The sequence below is a fragment of the Acomys russatus genome, chromosome 1 (genome assembly GCF_903995435.1).
Source record: "Acomys russatus chromosome 1, mAcoRus1.1, whole genome shotgun sequence".
NCBI classification, from domain to species: domain Eukaryota; kingdom Metazoa; phylum Chordata; class Mammalia; order Rodentia; family Muridae; genus Acomys; species Acomys russatus.
The window spans coordinates 23,208,185-23,227,023 of NC_067137.1; the positions used below are offsets into that span (position 1 = coordinate 23,208,185).

Genomic DNA, 18,839 nt, shown 5'->3' on the forward strand with positions numbered 1-18,839 from the left:
TGACGAGGCAGTCCAAGGTTCACACACAACACCGATGGGAGGGGACGGACACCCACGCCTTTTCAAGTCCCTAATTGGACCGCTTCCAGTCTCCTGTTCGTCCGCATCATAAACTCAGGATCCCGAGGTTCCAGGCGCTTAAAGCACGCACCTGGCTTCGCCCTTCCTCCCGTGTACACACTCACCCGGACCACAAGCTTATGAAGGAGTCCCACACAGTAACCCGGGGAATCCAACACCAGACACAAGAGCAAAGGCTGCTGGGAAGGTGACCTTTCACCTCTTCTCTTACTTCAGTTCACCTATTTTGACTCTAGCAAATGAAGCGACGAAGACAGCGGGAGGGCGGGACTTGGCCTAGGCTAACTCGTGCCGATTGGATAGAGGTGGGGCTGGGGGCGGGCCGTGCGAGGGGCGGTGTCCCTACCCCGCGGGAGCCGTGGGGGCTGCGCTTGCGCGCTGGACGGGCCTACGCGTGCGCGGTGGGCGGAGCGCTCTTCTACCTTCTTTGCCAGCCCAGGCTCTCCCATCCCTGCCTGCAACAGCTCGGTGTGCTTTTCGTGTTTCATTGCCCTGTCGCGCAGAGTCGCTGCCGCTGCGGAGTGGGTGTTCGGTTTTCGGGTCGTCATGGCTGGCTACGAATACGTGAGCCCGGAACAGCTGGCGGGCTTTGACAAGTACAAGGTAGAGCGGACCGGCTGGCGGTCGCCCCTTTTCCCCCCCTTGCCCCGGCCGCACCCTGACGACTGAGGGGCCGGCGCGGTCCGTGTCACCTTGTGCTTGCCGCGTGGCGCGCCGGCGGGCGTTGTTGCGGGGATCCCGGGGGGCCTCGCGGCCGGGGAGCCTGGGAGCATCCTAGGTCCGCCGCTGGGTCTCGGCACTCCGCAGGAGATGGTCTTTTCCTTAGCCCGAAGAGAATGGGGTGTGGGAATTCCTTTCTCTCCTTTTCCTTATCACTTGTCACTGCTGCTCGTTTCCAGCCTTTCCCAGAGAGGGAGTCGTTCCCTTCCGTGCCCTTCTTTTTTGGTCTTCGCTTGAATGAACTTCCCATTTTCCTCGCAGTGCTTACAACTTCAGAGAGCCCGATGGTCCTTTGGCCGATGCTCAGGGAGGGGAAGTGACTTCTCCAGGCCTTGATGCAGATGCACTCCACCCTGGCCCTGGAAAGAGGCAGGCGCTGGCGCTGCTGGTTGAGACAGTTTGCGCTAGAAGGAACTATGTAGTGCAAAGAGCGCGCGGGCTTTTCGAGTACATAGAAACCGATGCCAAAGTCAAGCTTCTCATTGAAACCCAACTCAGCCTCTCTTTTAGGCTCTTAGCTCAAGTGTTGAGTTTCTGCTGGGCTGAGTAGATTGTAGTAAGGGCTTGAAAAGAGACCCCAGGAAAAGCTGGTATTTTCATCCATATCTATGTAATTACTGGCCATCCAGTCATCTTCACTTGAAATAATGGGCTTTAGTGTCTACTCTTTGATAAACCTTTCCTGAGGGTAGCCTGTTCCTTTGTGAAATTAGTAGTGTGCCTGTCGAATAGACTAGAATGTTCAAATGATGAGGCTGGACCTGTGGACCAGCATGGCCGAAGGATAGTGATAAACTGTCGTGGGCATGCAACAAACGTGTGCAATGAATGATTATCTGGGGAAACACTTTTTTTTTTAATTAAAAAGAAAAACTGGAATAGAAAAAACCTCCAGGGACTTTAGAAAGCCCTAGGATATTCCTGTTTGAGGCAGTGTTGGGCCATACCATTCTGAACTAAAGTGGTGACTTGTCTTTAATCCCAGCACTCAGGAGGCAGAGGCAGGTGGATCACTTGAGTTCAAGGCCAGCCTGGTCTACAAAGCCAGTGCAGGATAGCCAAGGCTACACAGAGAAACCCTCTCTTGAAAAACCAAACCAAACCAAACCAAACCAAAAAACTGTAATTGGGAAGAAGTTCCAGAGCTCTCTTAGTAACTAGAGTCAAAGCTTTACAACTCATGTTTTAGAAGGCTGTTAACCCAGATACCTCCTATTGTGTCGTCAGCCCCACCCTCTTTTAGTTATCTGTGCTGCACTGTAAAAATCGGCAGCTAAACTATTTCTAACTAGAGTCAGAGTTTTAGAGCAAGCTTTTTTATAAAATAGCAGTTTTATTTAGTGAACTCTGTTTTTCTTACAGTCTCCTCTAGATTAAATTTCTCAGCTCCACAGGAGTCCTGTTTTATCAGACATTTCAGTGTGGTTTTGCCCTAGCTGTCCCTTCCTCTGTTAGCTGATTGGGTTCCCATGTTTGGCAGCAGGTTTCCTATCATCCTGGAAAACAAACATCAAATTAGCAAGTGCCCCAGTGCTCACTAAAATAGTTTGTTGAGGTTATTGTAGTCACAATGAGGCGTTTTTTGGGGGGAGGGGCGCCAGAATCAAATACAAATGTATAACTTAACATTCTAGTAGAAGAAGGCTCTTTGCTTGATACCATATCTCATTCATATTAAAGGAATGAATCGGAGTCATCCAAAGGGAGAACAATCTGTGTGGTCAGTTTTGTTGGGATGAGACATGCACACAGATCTTTTCTTTCTCTGTGCCTTCTCATTGTGTGGTCTTTAGAGAGTACATGTTTTATAACTTCGTACATTTAAACACCACCCCCAAACCTGCAGTCAAAACACTTCAAGAGGTTTTTATTCTCTGGTGTGGGCTTTTTATATTAGAGCAAAAAGATACAGAGGGGAAAAAAATGATACTTCTATAACAGCTGGTGGAAAAAAAATTACTTTTGAGCCAGTTTAATTCTTTATCTTCTCTAGAGGTACATTTGAGAGCTACATATGGAAACCTGGCACTTGCACAGAGAGCTGTAGAGCGGGTGCACACGAGAGGTAGCTGGGTTTCTGTAGCAAGAGAGATGACTTTCAGCACAGAAGAAAGTCTGGGGTGGCTCCACTTTTTTATACTCTCAATCCTTGTATCTTCTGGTGGAGAGTTAAACAGTCCTCCTTGTAGTTAGCTTAATGATTAGCTGAACGTCTGCCTTCTGTGTTAGGATCCGAGCTCTAGGTGGGCAGGGCTGATAGCTGTCTTGTTCAATATGGTCAGTGTCTCCAAAGCATCCTGAGCCAAAGAGCTGCCCAGTCAAGAGAGTCCTCTGAAGGAATGAAAGTGAATAGAAGGTATTTTAAGTATGTGTGGGTGCTGGAAGGCTTCTTTTGAATATTCCTTTTGAATATGACGTGCCGGTTTAGAAGTACTATTGTTCTGCTTCGTTACTTAATAACAAGCTCAGAAAGTTGTGTTGAAGTATTCCACCTTCATGAGGTGTATCACTTCTCTCCCCACCCTTTCTGTTCCTCTTCTTCACATTGGACAGATACTGTTGAAGGACTCCACACTTGATGGGTTAAATTGCTGTGCTTTGCTTAGTCAGACCTAGGGAAGGCACAGTTTTAATTTATACTGTAGCAGCCAGTGCTGCATTGTATCCTTTTGCTTTAGAGAGGAAAAGAGCTAAATACCTTGTTTAGTTTCAAGAGTAGAATTTCAAGAGTTGGTTTCTTCTGTTGGTTAGTTAATTAATGTGTTGATGACAACAACCTGATTCAGAGATCGTAGTTACTGTGAATTTATTACCATTACAGCTCAGTTTTAAAGGGAGACTGTATTTGCATCTTGATAGCAATGCCAGAAAACCAGAATCCAAACGGGGTCATCCTGTGTAGTCTTATTTATTCAGCAAGCATGGAAGATCTGCTTATCAGGCCCAGTACTGGGGTTGCAAAATTAAGCTAAGGTGAAATTCCTGACTTCAGAGAGCCCAGTTTGGTGGCTCTCTGATGGGTAAACAACCCTTTATAATTTATGAGTACAGACTGTAAGTTCTAGGTGCTGCGGGAAAGGCTGAGAGGAGCACACACTGATGGGGTGAGAACAAACATTACACCTGAGGAAGGCTTCCAAGGTGATGGAGAAGGCAAGGCCAGCCTAGAAAAAAGAAAACTGAGTAGAGAGCATGAACAAGGGAAAGGCAGCCTGTTCCATGAGAGCCATGAAACGCAGAGATGAGCTGAGAGGCTTTCTAAGAACCACAAAGTCAGGCTTTTGAGTATAATGGCGCCGTGGCAGGTGAAACTGGAGAGGAAGGCAGGCTCATAGCCTCATAGCAGAGTGGGAGTAATTTCTTCTGTGGGTTAGTCTGTGGCCCGTTTATTGGTGTCAGCATCACTTGGTGTGTGTGTGGGGGCGGTGATTCCCCCCACCAAGTGATGCTGATGCCAATAAATAATCAATAAATCCCTGCCTAGGAATGTTGAAGACATGAATGCTATGGCAGAAAAGAGGGATTCGAAATTGTGTGTGTGTGTGTGTGTGTGTGTGTGTGCACGAGTGTCTGTGTCTGTCCTGGTGTGCCTCAAGCTACTAATCTTGCCTCCATATCTGGAATGCTGCGATGACAGGCCTGGCACCATCATGTCCTCCAAGGGAGCAGAGAGTCTCCCTCCCTCCCTCCCTCTCTCTCTCTCTCTTTTTGTCTCCTCGACAGTCTTGATCTGTAGCCCAGCTAACCTCCAACTTCTGATCTTGCCTAGTTCTAGGGTTACAGGCCCGAACCACCACACCTAGCAAGGGAGAGGGGAGTCTGAAAGTAGAGGTCACAACTGGAAAGCTCATACTGAATTTATCCAGCAGATGTGTTTAAACTTACATTGTTTTAATAATTAATCTTTCTCATAAAGTCCAGATTTTCAGTTGTTCTTGAAAAATCAGAATATTGGGCCGTGCTGTCCTTATAGTTGAGGCTCAGTTGTGCTTAGCTTCTTTTATAAAGGTGTATGACTGGGCGTGATTGCACGCACCAGAATCCACATAGATGGACTCCTATGAGTGAGAGGCCAGCCTGCTCCACACAGTGAGTTCCAGGCCAACCAAGGCTGCATAGCGAAGCTTATGTCTAACGAGTATATGGCTTGGTAAGGAGGCACATGCTTCTGTGATTCCCAACATTTTTGGGGTGGCTACAGGAAGATCAGGGGCAGCTTGAGATACATAGCAAGTTTCAGGCCATCCAGGATATTGTGAGACTTAGTCTCAAACAACAAGAACACAATGGAAAAAACCTCTAAAAACCATAAATAAATAAATATAGTATGTGCTCTCCTGTTTGCCATTTTCCTACTGGCCCATGTATCTCAAAGAGGTCCTCTTTGTTCATTTGATCTTCTCCATCCCTCATTTAATATTGACAGAACCTGGTGACCGAGTAGCTGGGGGTGGCATTGGAGGTGGGGGTAGGGGACACATAAAAAGTAAGAAGCAGCCCAGGGATGACTCAGGCTGGTAGGTAGACTAGGTGGGGGGAGGTGGCAGTCATATGAGGCAGGGTTTTGTGAATTTAAAAAAATTCCCTTATTATATTTGTATGTAATGGGTCTCTTGGAGACCAGTCTGGTTTCAGAGTCTGAGGCGGCCGGGGATGGATGCCTTGGAGCGCCTGATCTTTCTGACCTGTCCTTCCTAAGCTGTGATGACAGGCCCTAGGTAGGGCTTTATAGTAACCATTTAGGTAGATTTCTTGTTGGATGGGGATACATGAAAGTATAGTTTGTAGATTTTGAATTAAAACACAAATTTCTTCTTCTAAAGAACTCTCAAGCTGGGCATTGTAGCACCTGCCAAAAATCTCAGCACTCTGAAGGCAGAGACAGGAGGGTTAGCAAGAATTTAGGCAGGCGGAGTGCTGTGAGTTTGAGGCCAGCCTGCTTTACAATCCTAGTCCAGGATAGCCAAGGCTACACAGAGAGACCCTGTCTTGAAAAAACAAACAAACGAATGAAAAAGAAAAACAAACAAACAAAAACCCAAAAGGAAACAAAACACGAACTATAGTTTATGAACGAGTTGTCTTCTATTAGAGACAGTTTCTGTAATTTCAAAGACTAGGATGCTTCCTGAACCTCAGTAGAAATAGTATGCTAGCTTATTGGCTAGATTTCTGTTTATTGTGCCTGCAAACTGCCCGTAGTGCAGTCTTACATGTAAACATGGCAATGCCTAGATGTCAACTGTGATTCAAGAATAACCCATCACCAGTGACACCTTAGTCGCCTTGATGAGGTTATTCTCGCTGAGTACATTAATAAGCCTTGGAAATACGCCAGCAGTTTTAGGCAAAGATGTACAGTTGCCGGGTGTGCTGATGCACACATGCAGTTTCAACACGCAGGAGGCAGGGGCTGGAATGTAAAGCCACCAGGGCAAGGTAGCAAAGACCCAGTTTCAAATCCACACATTGCCTTTCCTTCCTCTCTTCCTTCTTTCCCTTTCAAATGTCTATTGAAGAATTATATTCTGAAGTTAGAAGAGAAAATCTTTCCAAAGGAGTAAGAGGGTGGATGGAGAAGTTCTGCCAGGCACAGGGGAGAGATTCAGCAGGAGAGGGAGAAAGTTGTCTGCAGGTGCCATGTGGAGGAAGCACCCAAGGCCCTGCCACTCACAGTGCAGCCGACTGAGAGTTGGTGGCAGGCAGTTGGATTTGGAGTCTGTGTTCTTACATGCCATGCCGCCTCTTAAACGTAGCAGTGAAGAGGAAGCTGTTCCTTGTTGGTACTAGCTGTATTTTGTACAAATATGTAAGGTTGGAACGATAACCTTTAGTAATGTGCTTACCTGGATATGTAGCTAATGGTTTGCAGATGAGAAAATGGCCAGTGGAAACCAGAAGTGGCATGGGTGGGCTTTACATTGCTAGTTGTGCATTTAGTTGAGTCTTGTAGACCCCTCATCTGCAAGGGATATATTCCAGGACACTTAGTGCATACCTGAACCCTGAGGTAACACAGAACTTTGTATGTCATGTATTTTGCAGATACAGGTACAAGCAAGCTTATGGTAAAGTTTAATTTATAACAGGCATAGCAAGGGATTAATAATAGTAACAGTATACTTTAGTAAAAGTTGCATTAACATGGTCTCTCTTGATCTCTGCCAAAATACTCATTATAGCCGTCTTGTGATCACATGACATACAGTGCCTACTGGTGAGTCAAGTGAGGTGAGTGACATGGGCATTGGGGAATATGATTTTTAACATAAACAATGTGATTCCCACTATAATTGATCCTTGGCCCCTACAGAGTGGCTAATGGATGGTAGTCTGTATGGCGTGGATGTGCTGGACAGTTGGACAGTCATATCTCTACCTCGTTGTGCAGGAACAAGATTTCACTGATACTCTGAACAGCATTAAATTTTAAAACTTATGAATTGTTTATTCCTGAGTTTTCCATTTACTATTTCCTACAGTTGACTGAAGACACAGAAAGTGAAACTGTGGATAAAAGGGACATTTCATTCACAGCTTAGCTCTGAGAATGAAAATGTTTTTATTAGATAGTTTGGAGGCTAATATTTAAGTAAAAAGTACACACATTCTATTGTGTGTGAACATTAGCAGACAGTCTGAGCTCTAATTTTCCTTATCTATGAGTTTGATAGTTTTTATTTCACAGGATTATTTTCAAAGTTGAGTGGGTTAATATTTGTCATGTACCCAGTATATAGTGTTTAGTAAATGAATAACCCTGCTACTCACACTTTCTTGCTTGTAATGTTAAGTAGCATATAACATACACACACATCCCGCTCATCCCACCCTGAGGTTACATGAAATGATATTTATGTACTGTCATGCATAGCTTTCTCATATGGATGCTGGGAATCTGACCCAGGTCCTTGTGCACTTTATAAACTGAAGTATCTTTCCAACTCCAGGACAGATACATTGAAGCATGGTAACACATGCCTTTAATGTCAGCCCTTGGGAGACACAAGCAGGAGGATCTGAGTAAGAGCCCAGGTTGGGGTACATGATACATTATTTGAAAAACTCAGGACCCACAGGTCCCAAGCCAAACACAGACCTTCTTGTGCTCCTTAGTATTTGTCAGCTTGACACAAAACAAGAGTCATCTAGGAAGAGGATCCTCAGCTGGGAAAATGATTCTGTAGGATTAGCAAAAATTTCTAGGGCATTTTCTTGATTAATGATGGATGTGGAAGGGCTCAGCCCATCTCCCAAGTGCTAGGACTCTAGGCTTGTGTCAAAGCATCCTCTGGCTCTGCAGTCTGTTAGAACAATCTTGTGCACTGTGCAAAGATCGTCCTTATATTGCTCAAAGGCTGACTCTGTCCCTGCAGAGAGCTGAGGGCAGGCTGGACGTGGGCATTGTTACTCCTATGCCTGTATCATATTTTGTAAACACTCTCCCACACCTTCTGATTGGTTTAATAAAGAGCCAAACAGTCTATAGCAAAGCGGGAGAGGATAAGTAAGACTTACAGACAGAGATAGGAATTCTGGGAAACTTTCAGGCCCGAAGATTTGCCAGCCAGATGTGGAGGAAGAAACAAGTGTTGGGACTAAGAGACTGAGAGGTAACGAGCCATGTGGCAGAATGTAGATTATATAAAGGGTTAATTTAAGTTATAAGAGCTAGTTGGGAACAAGCCTAAGGTAAAGCCAGGCTTTCAAATAAATAAAAGGTCTCCGTGTCATTATTTGGGAGCTGGTGGTCCAAGAAAGTCCAGTAATAGTTGCCACCAACCCACGTATAGCCATATTTCTCAGGTTTCTCAAATGTGACTTTCCTATGTAAGAATCTGCATGGAGCTTTATGCATTTATCATATGCTTGATATCCAGATTCTTCAACAAGTATTTCCGTTCCTTACTGAGCTTACTGAGTTGGACCTGCTTGTCATCAAGCCGTGTGCATCTCTTTCCTGGCTGTGTTCCCTCTTTAGTCTGGTTTGACTTGTTAGCAGATATAAATGGCAGTACTCACTGATCGTTGAGTCATGTCTGTGGGTGTGGTTCTTAGAGCCTCATAGCCATAAAGAGAATATAAGAAACTTCATTTCTGTTCAGAGTTAATACTCTTCCCCTCCTTAAATGCATTTGAAGTTTAGAGTTAGCTTTTTTTTTTTTTTTTAATCTTAGTTGTGGCATAATGCTTTCTTGTATTTAGTAGGCATTTAATGGGTACTTAGTGATGTTTATTATACTTTGCTTTTTGCTCAAAGTGTAATGTTTGAGGTTACTCACAGGAGGTGTCTGTTGGCCCCTAGGCTCTTGATAGTGGCTTATCCTTTAGCTCATTTATTTTCACTTCAGAGGGTTTGCTAAAAGGCGGATTCTGGCTAGATGCGGTGGCGCACACCTTTGATGCCTGCTCCCACTGGTGAATCTTCAGGCCTGAGAGTTTTCCAGAATTCTTATCTTTGCCTATAAGTCTCACCTATCCTCTCCGGGGCCCCTGATGCTCTGGATCTGCTTGAGGCCAATGATTTGTGTTCACTTTGAGACCGATACTTTGAGAACTACCTTGCATCAAAGAAATACTCAATTGTATTACAAGAAATGGATGTGAAAGAGAAGTTATCTTACTGTTAATATGCCTACCTTATCTCTCAAACATCAAGTAGCCGTGATTTCTTTTTCTTAAATCCAGAGACTTGTCCATACTAAGCATGTGCTCTGCTGTTGAGCTATATCCCTGGCTTGCTTTTTTATTTTTATTTTTTTAAGGTAGGGTCTTGCTGTGTTGCCCAGATTGGCCTCTTACTAGAGGTGTTTCTGCCTCTGCCTCCCAGGTACTAAGAATGCCACCAGGCTTCAGCATGTCTGTTCTCGAGCTGGGAAGATAGTTAAGGAAGTGCATCAAGACCCGAGTTCAGATTCCCAGCACTCAAATAGCTAGACATGGCGGCCCATGCTTGTACCCTCAGTATTCAAGAGACAGAGATAGATGGGTCCCTGGAGCTCACTGGCCAACCATCTTAGCCTAGTCAATGAGCAAGGTTCCTGTAACAGCTTTGTACATGGCTCCTGAGGCATAACATCAGAGGTTGACATCTGGCCTTCACACTTCTCTTTTTGATACATCTTAGACAAAACAGTAGCACCCATCAGCCTTGCTGTGTCTGTTGGTTAGAAGCCAGCCATGGGTCCTACCCTCAGGGAAGCAGACTAACCATCAAGGCCATACAAGGGAGTAACTCTGGGAATCAGTCTGAGATGTGTGTACCGTTCATTGGGAGAGGAAAAGCTATGGTGGGAGAGCTTGCAATTGTAGTGCATTGAATCTAGGACAGTGGTTCTCAACCTTCCTAATGCTGTGACCCTTTAATACATACAGTTCTTTATGTTGTGGTGACCCCAACCATAAAATTATTTTCATTGCTACTTCATAACTGTAGTTTTGCTACTGTTGTGAGTCATAATGTAAATATCTGATATGCAGGGTATCTGGCCTGTGACCCCTGTGGAAGCGTCATTCACCCCAAAGGGGTCGCAACTCATAGGTTGAGAACTGCTGACCTAGGAGTTAATGGTTGTATTAAGACAGCATAGTCTGGCTTAAAGCAGAGTGATCTGTTTCACAAGAGTGTTCTAAGATGACTTAATCTTATTGGGCTCAGGATTTATAACGTAGACCTTCCGGTTTATTAGCCATGCTGGTTTGAATTTTATAGCCTCTTTATCTGGAAGATGGGGACAGATAATCCTTACTTTAGTTTCCCCTTTTCCCCTGTTGCTAGGATACAATACTCTTGAAAAAGCAACTTAAAGGAGAAAGGATTTATTCTTCCTCACAGTTGATGGCAGGGAAGTGAAGGCAGCGAGAGTTTGAAGCAGCTGCTCACATCAGCTCCACAACCAGGAAAGGGAGAGGGGTGAATGCTATGCCACTGCTTCTCAGCTGGCTCTCTCCACTCTACAGAGTCCATGATTCTCTGCCCAGGAGCAGCCCACAATTAAGATGGCTTGCCCTCCTTAGCTAACATAATTCCCCACATGCTCAGAGGCCCATCTCCCAGCTGCTCCTAGATTCTGGCAATTGGCAGTTAACACTGTTGTATCTACTTGACAATATTAGCTGACAGGTGAATGTGCTGATCTCCTAGTAAATATGCATTTACTTGTTCACATGTGCAGACAGTTACATGCGTTTATTGAACTCCTACTTTGTGCTGGAAGTATAAAGGGTTAAATTAGGAAATGTCTATGCTGTCAACCTTTTTCTTTCTATTCAAGCAGGGTGTCTCAAATTTCATATGAAAGGTAGTTCTTTGAATTTTTAAAATTTGTACAGAGAATCTGATTGTGAACTATCTTGCTTTAAAAATGGCCACGGGCAATTCTGAACTCAGGAATTTTGGAAATAAAATCAGAAATGTCATTTTGAGTTTGCTCTTACATCTAAAATGGTGATTGGCAGTAAGTACAGTTCATGAACCACCATTAATTTATATTTGTCTTACTTTATGGATTTCCACAATTAGCTAGTACATATTTTGTTTTGTTTTGAGACAGGGTCTCTCACTGTGTAGCCTCCTACCTTGGTCTCCCAAGAACTGGGATTACAGGTGTGAGTCACGGTACCCAGCTTTAAATGTGTTTTACAAGATGAAGTTTATGTATCAGTTAGGTAAGCATGAGCCTTTTATTACATGTAATTCATAGTAAGATAATGCACAAGAGCTGGGCGTGGTGGCACACACCTTTAATCCCAGCACTTGGGAGGCAGAGGCAGGTAGGTATCTGTGAGTTCAAGGCCAGCCTGGTCTACAAGTGAGTCCAGGACAGCCAAGGCTACACAGAGAAACCCTGTCTCAAAAAACAAACAAACAAAAAGGTAATGCACAAACAGAGGACATCTTGGAGATGTTGGACACCTGTGTTTTCTCTCTCTCTCTCTCTCTCTCTCTCTCTCTCTCTCTCTCGCTCTTGCTCTCGTTCTCTCCATGGAAGTTCTAGGGATCAAACCTGTAGTTAGGCGTGGTGACAAGTGCCATAACCTGCTAAGCCATCTCACAGGACCTCTTTTTTTCTTTCAGCATGTGAATTACATACAAACCCACAGATCATAAGTGTGTAAGTTCATGAACATTAAAATGATTTAGAATTATTTCCAGCACTTTGGTTCCTCTCACTGAACTACTAGTATGACTTCTTTTAAAAAGATTTATCTTGCCTCATGATATTTTCTTGGCTTCTCTTATCTTGCCTCATAAGATGTTCAAGGCTTCTTTGTCTTGCCTCATGATATGTACATACTTGTGTTCTTCTGGCCTGTGTCATGTTAGACTACAAACTGGGTGAACTCAGGAAACACTGGCTCTCCTGCTGTGGTCTAGCACAGTGTCTGTCAGAAAGTACAGGTATTCATCAATATTGTAGCCTGCGGGTGAGGGAAGAGTGGATTTACTTTGTTTCCCAACTCAGATTGAAAGTTTAGAAAAGCTTTTTGATGTAAGATATTTGGCAACACATTAGTTAGAGTAATTGTGGCTTTTACTTGGACTATGAAAGTCTCTTACTGTAACATAGGCATAATTGCTTTATGTGATAATTCAGAGTTCCACATCCAAATAAAACAATGAGATGTAATAATGCTATAGCCACCCGAGGGAGTGGCCTAGAACTTCTACCTCAGTTGGCATTTTTATGAGACCTAAGGAATGGTGTTATTAGCATGGCTAGATTTGCATGCTGAGTCAGGTTTTGGAGGTACTTACTTTCTTGGGCAATTTGATCTGGATTAAAAAAAAATCACATCTGGGAAGTGACACACGCCTGTAATCCCAGCACTCTTGGAAGGCAGAGGCAGGTAGATCTCTGTGAGTTCCAGCCCAGACTGGTCTACAGAGTGAGTCCAGGACAGCCAGGGCTGTTACACAGAGAAAACCTGTCTCGTTGGGGGAGGGGGGCCCACAGTGTAGTCTTACAGTTAGCTTCCAACAGCTAGCCTTATATTAGTATACAGCAGGGTGGCCCAGTGGCCCGTATGGGACAGTCCCGAGGTGACTGAAGGGTTCTGAAGCCTGTGGTGTGAGTTTGTTGCCAGAGGATATAGACTGTCTTGAGGATCTGCCTTGTTGAGTCCTGGAGGCTTCCAGGCTGTTTCCTTCCCACTCAGGGTCACTTCAGTTTCCTTTTGCCCTTAGTCACGCTCTGTGTTGGATTAACACTAAGTTGGGTTGTCTGTTGTGGGGTTCCCGAGTCTCCTAGCCACCTGCTTTTGTGAATGAAGTTTTGTTAGAACAAGGCCAACCTTATCTGTATGTGTATTTTGAATGACTGCTTCTCTCTAAATGGCAGTGTGGCATATTTGTTGCAGAGACCATCCATTCTCCAAAACCTAAGATGTTTATTATTTGACTCTTAACTAAAGCCCTCCAACCATTCGTCTAGTGAACTACACTCAGGTGGCAAACAAGATGTTTGAAGAGGAGTCACAAAAGGTGAACATATGGGAATATGAAGGCATGGGCTGCTGTGATGGGGGTGATATTGCCAGTTATTCAAAGGCCTGTTTTTTAGGCCCTACTCTGTTTAGCTTTGTAGAGAAAATGAAATCCAGGGTTGATATGCTGGGGTTTTAGTGCATGGAAAAGCTGATAGCCTGAGACTGTTTTCTTTCGTTTTTCTTTTCTTGGTTTTTTGAGACAAGATTTCTTTGTATAGAATTAGATGTCCTGGACTCACTTTGTAGACCAGGCTAGCTTTGAACTCATAGAAATCCTCCTGCCTCTGCCTTCCGAGTGCTGGGATTACAGGTGTACACCACCACACCTGGCATGACTGTGTTCTTTCTGGAAGTGGTGAGTTTTGTTCTTGGTAACCAGAACCACTTAAAAAGACAGGTCACTGAGACTGCTCTAGCTGTGGGTCGGACATGCTGTGGAGTACTTTACACTAGTCACCGGTGGATAGTTAGTTCCCAGGAAAGAGTCTCTCAGTCCGAGGCTGTGGTCTTGAGTACTTTTCAGGCCTTATAGACCGTGGAGCCAAAGTAAGCTGCGCTAGACGTTACCTGGGTTACCTGCTAGGTTCACATTCTCTCGGGTGTACCAAAACATCCCAGTGCAAAGTCAAAGTGTATTTAACAAACATGAGCAAACACCTGTGTCCAGCTTAGCACCTTTAATAGTTTATATTGTTTTTGTCTTCATCATGAAGTTTGTTAGTCTTCCTCCTCTTGACCCGGGATTGTTAAGAATTTGTTTAAATGATCTGTGGCTTTAAGAAGCTTGGGTGTAAGTTGAGAGCACTGAGCATTGTTTAGGGCCACTGTTTTGCTGCCTTGAGTCACACACTGATCTTCTTGCTATAATGTACTTGAGCTCACTGGCCACTATTGAATGTCAAATTAGAATCCAACATCTCTTTTTGTGTTTATTTTATATTATCATCTTACTTATTCTGAGCTTCCAAAGTAGAGGTTTAAAGTACCAGCCTATAAAAAGAGCTTTTTCACATTGAAATATTATCCATTAAAGACTTTCTTCTGGATCTAATTCAAAGTTATGGAAAGCTAATGTGAGAGGCTGTTTGAAGAAACAGTGTTTTGGACATTGTGCCCATTAGATACTCATGTTGCACCTTAGCTGCTTCCTTCTCACTTGAGCTTTCTTTCTTTCTTTCTTTCTTTCTTTCTTTCTTTCTTTCTTTCTTGTGTTTGTTTTTTTTTTCAAGACAGGGTTTCTCTGTGTAGCCTTGGCTGTCCGGGACTCTCTTTGTAGGCCAGGCTGACCTAGAACTCACCGCCTGCCTCTGCTTCCCAAGTGCTGGGATTAAAGGTGTGCGCCACCATGCCCGGCTCACTTGAACTTCTTACAGCTTTCATACTTCCTTGCAGAGGGTGGGCTCAAAATGGATGCTTTTCCAGTTTTTCAGGCTGCCTAGCTCCACCACGTGGCGTGGTCAGATGTTAACTGGAGACCAGGACACTCCCTATGAGTCATCTGCACAGAGGTTCAGATGATTGGCTCTGGAGGCTACAGGTCTGCTGCCAGGGCAGGTGATTTCTCCCTGTGACGCTTCCTTGTGCTGGCGTCTGCTGTGCACTGTGCAGATGAAAGAGAAAGCCTTGTCATACACAGCACAGGTGCTGAAAGTAAGATGGCTTAAGTAGGCCTGCTGAGAGTCTGAAGATCGCCCCAGAGCATAATTCTGGGGAGTAGAAGCAAACTACATCCCCATCATGGTTTTCTTCTTCTCCCTGGCAGATCTTCTGTCCCAGATAGTTACTCCATTTTAGTCATAGTGGGCTAGAGAGGTGGAGGAACATCCTTGTTACATCAAGTAGAATCTGTTGAGTAGATATTTGAACTACGGATCGATTCTGCTAACAGTAGTTTAATCATTTTCAGTTTCTTTTTGTTCATATTTTAGTACTTGAACAATTGACAATATTGGCTGTATGCTTGTAAAACATTCTTGACCTTAATTGTGCTTTTTTAAAAAATTGGAGCTGGGTGGTGGTGGCACATGCCTTTAATCCCAGCACTAGGGAGTCAAAGGCAGATAGATCTCTGAGTTCGAGGCCAGCCTAGTTTACAGAGTGAGTTTCAGGACAGTCAGGGCTACCCAGAAAAACCCTGACTAGAAAAACAAGCAAAATTTTAGCCACAATGTAATCATAACTATATTAAGGAATTAATTATGTTAATTAATAAGGTATTAATTGTATCAACTATTAAAGTACTAGCTATGACTATTTACTATGTATTTTATATACATGCTAAGTATAAATATAAAGTATAGCCAACAACTCCCAAACATTGGCTAGTTGAATACTTAAGTGTCAGGTAAATGAATGATTTAATACTGTCCCAGATAAGACCATCAACTCCTTGAGCATGGAACCACCCTTTTAGCAGTTCTGCTGTTCATGTCTGTATTTATTTAGTTGTAATTTGAGGTTATTTTATAACTTTTATTTACATATTTATATTATTTATTTCATGCGTGTCTATGTGTAGGCATGTGCATGCCATGGCACATATGTGGAAGTCAGGACAACTTCTGGGAGCTGGTTCTTTCCTTCTACCGTGTGTTCCCAGGGATGAACTGGGGTTGTCAGGTTCGACTGCAAGTATCTTTTCCTTCTGAGCCGTCACCTTGGCATTTCAGGTTCTGAGGTCTTCTCACTGTGTAGCACAGGCTGAGCTGGAAGCATCTCCTCCTCCTGCTTCAGTATCAGTGATAAGATTAAAGCTTGCATACCTTCATCAGGCTCTGTCTGATTTTTATTTCTTATTCTCTCTATCTAGTAGAGGATATCCTGGAGAGAGAGAGAGAAAGAGAGAGAGAGAGAGAGAGTGTGTGTGTGTGTGTGTGTGTGTGTGTGTTAGGTAAGTTATTAGTATAATTTATACAGACTTGCATATTTATATATAATTTATCTGCTAAACTGTCTTTGCAAGTCTTTTCCCCCACCAATTCTTACCAAGCATTTAAGTTGGTAATTGGAGTGTAATGTAACTCAGTTGCCACATGACCCTAATTTTTATTTATACAATTGTTCTGAAGGGTTTATCATTCCTTTGGTGCTTAGTACCTGTAATAATAATAGCTAATTTTTAGATAGCACTTACTATGTACTATTCTATGTGTTTTGCATGTACTATTAACTTCCCCAATCCTTGTGATAGGCCTCTGAGATAATGGTTGTCACATTCAGTTCACAGGTAAATAGGCAGAAAGGTCAGTAAGAGTTTTAATAATAGTATGTGAGGGGGAGCAACTAGACCCCTGTAGGTTAAGAGGGACATAGGGAAGCTGCAAGGTGGTGGCACACACCTTTAATCCCAGCATTTGGGAGGCAGAGGCAGGTGGATCTCTGAGTTCAAGGCTAGCCTGGTCTACTGAGTGAGTTCCAGGAAAGCCAGGACTACACAGGGAAACCCTGTCTTGAAAAAACAAAACAAAACAACAACAACAACAAACGAGAGATGTAGAAGACTGAGAAAATATCTGGTCTTTGTTTAATGTGCACAGTGTGCATATTACCTGTCCTATGTAATAACTGTAACAACTGAAAAATATGTACACTTTTCTCTTAAAAGTTTTCTCCCAGTGCCAATGCCTAAACTCAGTGCCCAACACTAAGCTGCATGCCTAGTCCGTGATGTGATGTCTTTACTGAAACACTACAACATTCCACAGTTGATTGAGATGGGGAAGGATGGGTCGGTGACAATCATGGCAGTTTGGACTCTGGGTGTATGTGAATGAAGCAACCACCTTAGCATTAACTCCATACTTTGGTGAGATCTGTTTACTTCCCCTGTGGCTCTTCCTTCTCAAAATAAAACAATATTTGACTGGTTGGCAGCCTTGCCCCATTGACATTGCTGCTGTAGTCTTGTTATCCAGAAGAGGATAGCATGTAGATGGACGTGCTCTTTTCAGAGTTATTTTACACTGTTTTGTTTTTCATTAAGAAATACTACTATATTTGTTAGTGATTGAGGGTTAACTCTGAACTATCTTATTTCTTTACAGTACAGTGCGTTGGATACCAACCCGCTCTCTCTGTATGTCATGCATCCATTTTGGAACGCTATAGTGAAGGTAAGATTATTAATGGTGTGCATTTTTGTTTTTAAAACAAGCTTTAAGTATTTTAACCCGTCTTACAGAGTCTTGCTGCTGCCACTCTCAGTTTATGTTTTGTTCTTCTGGTTTTTGAACCAAGGGCCTCATTCACGCCATCCAGTTGGTCGACACAGAACTGTATCCTCGGCCTTCTTTTTACTTTTTGAAAATTTTGTTTTTAGGCTTGTTTATTATTTTATGAGTGTGAGTGTCTAGCCTGCGTGCATGTCTAGTGCCTCAGAGGTCAGCAGAGGGCATCTGATGAGCCAGAACTCAAGTTACAGATGGTTGTGAGCCATCATGTGGTACCGGGAGTTGAACTCGGGTCTTCTGGAAGAACAGGTGCTCTTAGTCACGAAGCCAGCTTTCTAGCCTCGCTTTACTTTTTAAAACAGGGACTCACTGAATTGCTGTGCGCTTGGATCCTCCTGCCTTATCGTCCTGAGTAACTGAGACTACAGGCTTGTGCTCACAGGCCAACTGTGTTTTCACAGGCCGTATCTGAGGTGCTCCTTTGTCAGTCCTCCCCAGTCAGCTTTCGCTTTTGATGTGTCTTCCTGTTGAAATCTAAATGTACACACTGTGATGGATCATGTTTATCAAAAGGCTTTTTGAAACCTTCTAAAATTAACCAAATGCTGTCATTATAAAAATTTGCGTATTAAAGAATCAGGCCAAGAAAGGGGACGGGAAGAAGACAGAAGCGCTCCTTTACCACTGCAGTCACTGTTTCTATTTTAATGTACACAAATCCTGCATATGATTTTTCAAACTGATGGCTTTTTAATAATCTTAATTTTTATGTTGTGATGTTTATTAAACTGAGCTTTCTTTAATTTACAACTATTTTGGGAAAACCCCAACAGGTATTTCCTACGTGGCTGGCACCCAATCTCATAACCTTTTCTGGCTTTATGCTGGTTGTGTTCAATTTTCTACTCCTGACATACTTCGATCCTGACTTTTATGCTTCAGGTAAGAATTTTATTATCATAATACATAATTTAAAATGTTTTAGGTAGCAAAAAGTAAAGTGTGGTTAATTTCTGACTCTAAGATGCTTATGTTTCTGAGAGTTTTGGATGTTACATAAGATGTTGGTATTATATATAAAACTAAGGTGTGTAGTTTTTATTTTTGTTTGTTTGTTTGTTTGAGACAGGGTTTCTCTGTGTAGCCTTGGCTGTCCTGGACTCAGTTTGTAGACCAGGCTGGCCTCAAATTCACAGAGATCTGCTTGCCTCTGCCTCCCACGTGCTAGGATTAAAGGCATGCACCACCACTGCCTGGCCTCTAAGTTGTGTTTTTATAATGTATATGTTTCCATTAAGTTTTAGAAACAGTCACTTACCTATTAAACTTAGATGTGCCTTCTAAAAAGCTGTGAGGCTTTTGCAAATAATGAATAATTAG

At 43.3% G+C, this 18,839-nt stretch overlaps 1 protein-coding gene across 1 annotated transcript in view; it reads left to right on the forward strand.

Annotated features, from left to right (window-relative positions):
* Positions 1–487: 487 nt before the first annotated feature.
* Positions 488–18,839, forward strand: part of Selenoi (selenoprotein I) — a 59,498-nt gene continuing 41,146 nt past the window's right edge. The window contains exons 1-3 of the mRNA XM_051171894.1: positions 488–684; positions 17,334–17,402; positions 18,293–18,401. Coding sequence (XP_051027851.1) covers positions 628–684; positions 17,334–17,402; positions 18,293–18,401 — 235 coding nt within the window. The 5' untranslated portion in view covers positions 488–627. The remainder of the gene's footprint in view (positions 685–17,333; positions 17,403–18,292; positions 18,402–18,839) is intronic.